The 8,346-nt window shown below is 44.3% G+C and overlaps 1 protein-coding gene across 1 annotated transcript; it reads left to right on the top strand.

Moving 5' to 3' along the window:
• The first annotated feature begins 3,977 nt into the window (after positions 1-3,977).
• Positions 3,978-4,640, top strand: LOC101771741 (E3 ubiquitin-protein ligase Os04g0590900). Its single transcript, XM_014805043.1, has 2 exons — positions 3,978-4,192; positions 4,334-4,640. The coding sequence occupies exons 1-2, from the start codon at positions 3,978-3,980 to the stop codon at positions 4,638-4,640; spliced, it is 522 nt and encodes a 173-aa protein (XP_014660529.1).
• Positions 4,641-8,346: the final 3,706 nt, after the last annotated feature.

An 8,346-nucleotide genomic window follows, 5' to 3' on the forward strand; every position in this document is an offset into this window, starting at 1 on the left:
TTCCCAAATTCGGCTTGGAAGATAGAGTTTCGGGCCTCTAAAGTTTGGAACGTTAGAACGCCTAACTCTGTTTTGCAGGATGTATGTATCTTGTGATCAGTATGGCCCCTTTTGTGTATGTGATGCATATGTGTAACTCATTCGTGACCTGCATGTCGCGCGTACAACAACATGGCTGGAGCCATATGTGTTGTCACTTTAATGTATTTAATGGTCTGCTACCAATCTGTGATGATCCAAGCAACTATGTAATCTTCATTGCTAGCTTCTTTACTAGCTATTAGGCGTAATAGCATGTTCTAGTTCTTAGAGGACTCATCACCAGGAGGATGGCGCACATGGAATATGGAGATGGAGATCACCATGGTGAACAGATTTTGTGGAGATGGAGATCACCATAAGAAAATGGGTCATACTGTGTCACAACTGTGTGAATGCTATTCTTTATGTTTTACTTCCTGCATGATGTGATGTTAGAAGTAGAACGATCCCTCACAAAGTTTAAGTTAGTATGCCCTCCCAACTAAAACTTGCACCGTCCCATGTCTTGTACAATTGGTGGTGGGTCTATGAAATTAGGGTGCCACTAGTTTTCTTTGACTAGACAGGTTTGTGTCGGACGCTTACACGCATAAGGGTTGGTTTGCTTAACAAGGTTATCTTAACGGTTAAGGACCTTAAGGCATAAAGGTTGGGCGCCGAGACATGGAGATGTCACCAAACAATAGGAGTCATAGGTGATACGATTAGCAAGAAGTTGCTTACCGATCTACCTTGTTTGCTAGCGGTGATACTAAAGCTCACTAGTAGACTTGTTAGTTGTGGATCCTGAATCACTAAGTATCAATAAGGGGATATTGATTTTAGTGGGAGTAGATTCTGTTAAATAGTTTAATGTGATTTGCTCTATCATGGATACGTTTGTCTTAGTGTATTTTGCATTACTTTTATTGTAGATTAAATGGCACCTAGCAACACCACACTGTTTGCTTTGCGTTCGGTCCTTGAGAAGGACAAGTTGAATGGAACAAACTACTCGGATTGGATCCGTAACCTGAGAATTGTTCTCAGGGCTGATAAAAAGGAAGAAGTTCCAGACACCCCACTACCACAAGTACCTGATGATGCCTCTGCTGCCGTACTTTAGCTGAAATTACTATTAAACAATTATGAAGTTGCTGTTACACTAGTTAAGTTGCCACTTTCGCCAACATCTATATCACGAATAATTTGCCACTTTCACTAACAATAAGTTGCTACCAATTTTTATTTTAAGTTATTCCTATAAAATAGTTCCTTCCACTGAAGTGGCTAGTACACCATGAAGTTATTAGAAGCAAATTATTGCACTTATCCAAGAAGAAAATAATAAAAAAGAATTCTTCATCTTATTCCTCAGTAGGTCCATGGACATGAGTAGGGAAGAATACAGATGTGGAGGTAGAGGGGAAAAAGGAGCTCCACAAAGTCCTGAGGGCTTGTGGGAGAGATGAGACCTAAGGAGGAGAGAATGGATGCATTTTCCGTATGCTTTAAGAAAGACTCAACTAGCAACAATGGAGATACATAGACATAAGTAAGCATTTGTGGGGAGATGGACACAGAACAAAGTAGAAATCATGTTACACGGTCTGGTTGCAGAAGCAAGGAAGAACAAGCCATCGCCATGGCATGCACGCAAAGAAGGATCCACATGGGAGCTAAGAAAATCCTCATCTCCCACGTGCAATAGCCCAAAGGCACGAAATTAGCAACCGGAGCTAGCAATGCTAATGCCGAGCAAGAAGATCTCCATGTATGCTTAATTACAAAGAAATCATTGCTTATGCTTAGACTTCAAAACTAATTTACGAATTGAAATTTCGCCAAAAAACGAATTGAAAGCAAACATCATTACGGATTATACATTTGGTGAAAACTTGAGGCCATCAGACCTGAAAAAAAATCTTCATGTAAGTGTTATTCTATTTGCTTCTTGTGTTTACAATGGTCTTTGTGTAGTTTGTGTACGATTAATGTGGAGTTTGAATATCATCCCACGTTGTGCCCTTTTGCTATGAATCAGCTTTACCCTCGATGTGTGACCTAGATATTGTGTGTAGTTTAATAAATTTAGTTGGTTACCCAAACCTTGGTAAAAAAAATATTAACACAACCTTTTCAATCCGAGAACCATCTAAAGAACGAATGGTTTGATTACTCAATATTTATCCTCGTTTCCCCATTGTTTGGAATGGATTCAATATAATTCTAAACTTTCTCCTAATTTCTATAAGCTTGGCAGCAATCATCCGCTCCTACAAACAGTTTTTTTTCCAACGGGGTTTCACTAGAACTCTTTGCGCCTTCCTCTTCATGTTGAATGAATTTTGGCAATCGATACAAAGAACTAATGTCAAACACCCTAAGCTCCAACTTGCAGTTATATTTGAGTCCAAAGTAAAATTGTGTCAAACGCCCCTACTTTCTAGGTTCTAGTTTGTTTAGCAGGGGGCTCTGCTGAGTGTCGTATTCGCACAAATTCCAACTTCAAGATCTAGCATCTCTTGGGACTGGCTTCTTGACTCCAAACTTTGAAGCAAAAGCCTGTCCACACAACACATAATAACTATATTAAGAAAAATTAGCATTATAGGCTGAACACCAGAGAACTACAAAAGAACAAAATAAATATGAGCCTAAAAAGTTACTCCTGTGTTCTCTATATACACAAGAAGTAGAAGAATCTTTGCAACATCTTTTCTTACAATGCTCTTTTTTGCAACAATGTTGGGGCATTTTACAACAGCAGATCGCTCCGACTTCTCATCCATGTCCTGGAGGACTTCAAACAGCAGCTGCATGGGCCATTCTTCACGGAAGTCATCGTCCTCGAACTTGGAGCATCTGGATAACTAGAAATGCTGCAATGATCAGCATCCATCATACAAAGCATTTGCCATGGTTATCCATAGGGTAAAGAAGAGATACTTCCCTAAGATGGTAGAATGGCTAGATACTATTGTGTAATCTTGCCTTCCTTTCTTTTGCAAACCTCTTTTTATATTAATATGTAACCATCAGTAGGGCTTCGTCCCTCCTGTTTCCTAAAAAACAGCATTACTGTCATGAAATTCATTCACTTTTATCTGCCACAGCTCCTGGATGTAACATCTTTGAGTAATAAGACTATATCTCCATAGGTACTCATGCTATAATGTCCACAATCACCGTAACGAGGTAGATCGCGGTTGTGTGTGGAAGACCAATTTCTGAAATACTTCGAACATTGTATTAGTAACTGACAGACAAATAACATGAAGTAGATCAAGAACAGGATAAGAATTGTGATTAATAACACAAAACTTAGTTGACCCGTCTATGAACTTACCTGCAAAAATAGATACCCAAAACATATATAAAAAGATAAAAACGCGCTATACATACAACAAACGTACCAATGTACCAGATTGTACGAAGTAGGTGCTTCGGTGCAGTCAAATCAGCCCCTTCCATCAGTAAACCCAAAACATATATTGACACGCACCATCTGACCACCATCCGTTTTGGCAGATTCGACCAACCGTATTCTCTTTTGTTCAACGCGAACCATCGATAACTGAATCTCACCAAGATGCAAAGCGTCACAACCTGAATCACATCTTCATGTTCAGACGAACGGCCCTGACAACGTAAGGTTGCCGTCGCCGGCCGGTTGCTGTCACGCGTAAACAAACTAAATCAAAACCGTCGCAGCACAGTCCATCGATCGTTTTCCTCTCCTAGACGCGCATTTGGCAATGATTCAGAAATTAGCCATTTGACTCCAGGCTCAGAATCATTGGTATATCCAGTACGGCAGTACCAGGATGCTGCAGTTGTTTTCATCCTACACGAATTGTTCAGAATTCTTGCCCGCGGTATAAAACCATGACCCGCCACCAGATCGATTGCAGAAGCTACCAATCAGCAGCTGGAGCTGGTTTGAAGCTTCACCCATGGCCGGTTACTTGCCGCCGGGCTTCCCCTTCTTTCCTCCGCCTCCGCCGCGCTGGGCGTGGTCTCCACCACCGCCCCGACCATCGCTTCAGCTGACGCCGCCGAGGTCCAGTGATAACAGCTCGGCGTCCTCCGGCGGGATCATCGCGGGCGTAGCCATCTCCGTCGGGGCCTTCCTGCTCGTAGTCACCTTCATGTGCAGCCTCTGCCAGGGGTACCGCAACAGCCGCGCCAATGCCGCAGCCGACGCCGCCGCGGCGGCTGCAGCCCTCGCCGCGCGGCCGCGGGCACCACCACCAGCACTACTACCGCCGGTGGCATGGGACGACGATAACGACGAGCAGCGTCTGCGCAGCCGCGGCGGCGACCGCGACAACGGCGGCCGCACGCACCGCGCCAGCCCGGCGGCGGGCCTCCCGTCGTTCACGTACAACCGGTCGGTGAGGCACAACGTGACGGGCGGTGGCGGCGAGGAAGCGGCGACGTGCTCCGTGTGCCTCGGCGCGTTCCAGACCGGGGAGGCGGTGCGGCTGCTGCCGCTGTGCCTGCACCTGTACCACGTCGAGTGCATCGATCCGTGGCTGGACGCGCACTCAACGTGCCCGATCTGCCGGTCGGGCACCGACCCCAACATGGACGGCAGCCTGCTGCCGCCGGTTTAGGCGCGCTCGGCTTCGGATGGCAGTAGTGCATGGTTTTGCATCAGTGCGTGGTAGGAGAATTTCGTTAGTTTTGTACAGTACAGTACCATATAAAAACTGTTCAGTTGCATTTTCAGCTGTTGTTTTTCTGACCATGGATTCAGATTATAGGAGGTTACTATGTCTAGAAATGATAATGTATAGTAACCGAATTTAACTGGTGGATTTGTTTCGTTTGTTAATTGTTTTTGTGCAATGTTACTCAAAAAAATTTTAAGTACATGTGATTTAATCTGCAAGGTTACAAGTGGATCCTCTCCCCTTTTTTCTACTTTCTCATCCATTAGTAGAGAATTGGCCTTTAGTCCCAGTTGGTAGGGTGCATATCTTCCGAAAATCCATCCGGGATAAACTAACCGGGACAAAAGGGGGGTCTTTAGTCCCGGGTCTTTCAACCGGGAGTAAAGGTCACCCTTTAGTCCCGGTTGGTGTCACCAACCGGGACTAAAGGGCCTGCCACGCCAGGCACGGGACAGGCCCTTCACTCCCGGTTGGTAAAAGCAACCGGGAGTAAAGGGTGCCCTTTTAGTCCCGGTTGGATTTCCCAACCGGGACTAAATGGCGCCCTGCATGGCACCCTGCGTGGCGCCTGAAATTTTCATACATCACGTATGTAGTACCACGGTCCTTTTGTTAACCTTTAGTAGTTGAGATTTTTTTTATAATGAAATCAACTAGTATTTAAACAGATGAAATTTGAAATTATACAATTACTATATATATACACAATTCATATACACAATTCAACTAATACAAATCGATCTTAATTAGCGCGTATTATATATACAAATAAATCAAACTATATATCTACAATCTTCCCGTCGAGGTGTTGCTCGGAGCGTCTAATTGTCGTCCACCGTAATAAAATTCTTCTTTTAGATTTACCACCTCGTCCATTAGGAATCCAATGAGACCTTCATATATTGCCGCTACTCTTTCTTCCTTCAAGAGTCCTTGTTGAATATTTAACATCTATAATTTGGAAATTTGTGAATGTTACACAAACAATTAAATATAAGGAGCTAGAAAATAATTAACTAGTAATAGTTTTATTTTACGTATTTTAAAGTTGTGCAGCGTCATCTTTAGTCCCTTGGGTCCCATAAAACTGTGCATGTGCTCACAGATGTTGTAGCCACATAGATTATTCTTGGGTTCATGTCTTAAGCACTTCAGTGCGGAAAAAAATAAGTTATGAAATATTCATGTTATACAATGTAATAAATGTGCAGACTTCATACGTACCGGGAAGTCTGTGTTCCATGTAAGTTTTTCTTTGAATGGATCTTTGTGTGTCCTTATGAATTGTTTCCATGCGCTGCGGATTAGAATAATGAATGATATAGTGTAACAGGGATAAAATTTAGGAAACAAACTTTTGCATAGAGATAAAGGTCTAGAATTATTACAAGCCTAGCATGTCTTGCATGTCTTGGTACTCCACCAGATCTTTCCTCAATGAATCGAAGACAATGACGTGGCTTCTTTCAGGCTCAATTATAATAAGGATCCAGTGGAAGCTGCGTACGTAAAATGTTCATACATATTAGAGCTAACTAACATTAATCAGGTAAGGAAAAAGACAACGAAAGTAGACGGTATACAGACACTTACTTGAACTTGTATGGAAGTAGTATGAAATCCTTGAATGTTTGTTTATCTAGGAAATTGTATACTTCCACCAAGGTTTTTTCCGGCGATAATTGTATCTATTTTTGGTTAACTATGGATGGATCCATGAAGCCTATATGTAGGTACGCCTCTCATCGGCACGTCTGAATTAGCATCCTACATAAAATGGAAGACGAAGTTAGTACGGTGACGCACGCCAAAATTTACATGTCGAGATAAACGGACACTTACAGAACCCAAGCGCTGATCAGAGAGACGTCCGGGGCATCATGATGGTACACTTCGTATATATCCTTGAAGTCTAGCCACAACACTTTCTCGCCTTCGCCGTAAAAATCTATCGGTTTTACCTTAAGGCCGAACATCTCCCTCGAGTCGGCGGACGCCATCATGTACCATTGATGGAATTCGTACATCTTTGTTGATAGCTTCCGTACCAACGAAGGTCGTACTAGAGGTTTGCCTAGCTCATAAGTCCATCTCGGCTCAGGGGGCGGTGCAGTTGGCGTCTCAACTTGCCCTAAACATTCATCAAGTCCCAGACCTGTTTCTTGCATGAATTTCAATACTTCTGCTTGTTGATCCAAGGGCATTGCTGCTACACTTTGAGCGTCTTTTTTTGATAAATGCCTGAGGTCAGGGACAGCACCACTGGAAGATGACTTTCCTTTCCTTTTGTCCTTTTCATCAGCCTTTACTAAAGCCCGTTCATAGTTCGATAAGAGTGGTATCCTTTTCTTGGCTCCTTCTTCCATCCTGATAAAAAAAAGTTTAAATCTCTTCGATTTACTGGCGGTGGCTCCATCTCCCTTGCTTTTTTTTCTTTGGCTTGTTTCTTGAACCACTCACTAGCCTCTTGTTGGATTTCTGCCCACCGTTCCGTATGAGTCATTGCCTCCCAGCGTTCCTTACAAGTCACTTCAGGCTCCTTTGTTTTCTTCTTTCTCTGTCTTTGCTTGGGAGGCGGTGCTCGTGACTTCTTTAGTGGTGCTGCAGGTTCCTTCATCGGGGCTGCTCTTGGTCCCGACGACGGTGATCGTGGAGGGGTGTTGTTATTGTCATCGTCGCTCCCACCACTAGGATGTGGTGGAGATGGAGACCTTGATATAGTATGAAGCAACAGTCCTGGAGCAGGTTGTGCAGGAGATGACGGTCTCGAGCTATGAGGAGAAGGTCGCTGCTGGGGATCTACGAGAAGCGGTCTTGAGCTCTGAGGAGATGGCTCCGTGCCGGGAATGATGATGTAGCGTTTTCGCCATAGAATGATCCCATGAAGCGCATCTGCCAGTGTCCTTTCCCCGTCGCCTCCCGGGACGTCGAGCTCTAGGCCTTCATATTGGCTATCAACAATTTGCTCTACACGGACGCTGGCGTAGCCAGGTGGAATCTCCATGCCATGACTGCTCTGCCCCGCCAGGGTTGCTAACGCACTCCCGTACGCTACCTGTACATATAGCAGAAGTAAACAAGTTATTAAACTCCGATCATGAGGCGTGGATCAATTGACAAGATTGCATAAATATTATGTATAAGTATACCTTAATAGTGAGGTTACCGACCGGTGCATGCAGCTCACATGTGGTGCGTTGCGTGATGGCATCCACGGGGAACCGTTGCTCCTCCATGGGTAACCTGGGTGTCTGCGCATCGGGGACCCCTGTAGAAGCACAACAGCTCAAGAGGCATTGAAAAGGGTTGGCATAGTTTGGATTAGGCAATGCTCTAGATTGGGCCAACTCCGCAACTGCGTGGGCCACTCGACGATTGATTTCCTCCAACATTCTTTCTTCTTGTGCCTGCAGTTTGGATTCTAGCATCTGCCGCCAGCTCTCCTCGATTTGTTCCTTTCTTCGCTTGCGGCTTTTGTACGATGCGTTGTCACCTTGGAAAGCAAACTTCCACGGAATGACCCCGAACCCTCGGCAATGTCCTGGTTGCTCGGGATTACCGAGGGCCAATGTGAGCTCATCATTCTCTCGGTCCACCTTCAACCTCCCAGCCTTAGAATCTTCAATGTTCTTCATAAAATGTTCGG

The sequence above is a fragment of the Setaria italica genome, chromosome IV (genome assembly GCF_000263155.2).
Source record: "Setaria italica strain Yugu1 chromosome IV, Setaria_italica_v2.0, whole genome shotgun sequence".
Classification (NCBI taxonomy): domain Eukaryota; kingdom Viridiplantae; phylum Streptophyta; class Magnoliopsida; order Poales; family Poaceae; genus Setaria; species Setaria italica.

What these genes read in the sequence shown, in the direction of transcription:
- LOC101771741 (XM_014805043.1), top strand. Translation starts at nt 3,978, where the DNA reads ATGGCCGGTTACTTGCCGCCGGGCTTCCCCTTCTTTCCTCCGCCTCCG. An exon ending in ATGTGCAGCCTCTGCCAGGG is followed by an intron (nt 4,193 to 4,333) that starts GTACCGCAACAG and finishes GCGTCTGCGCAG; the next exon opens with CCGCGGCGGCGACCGCGACA.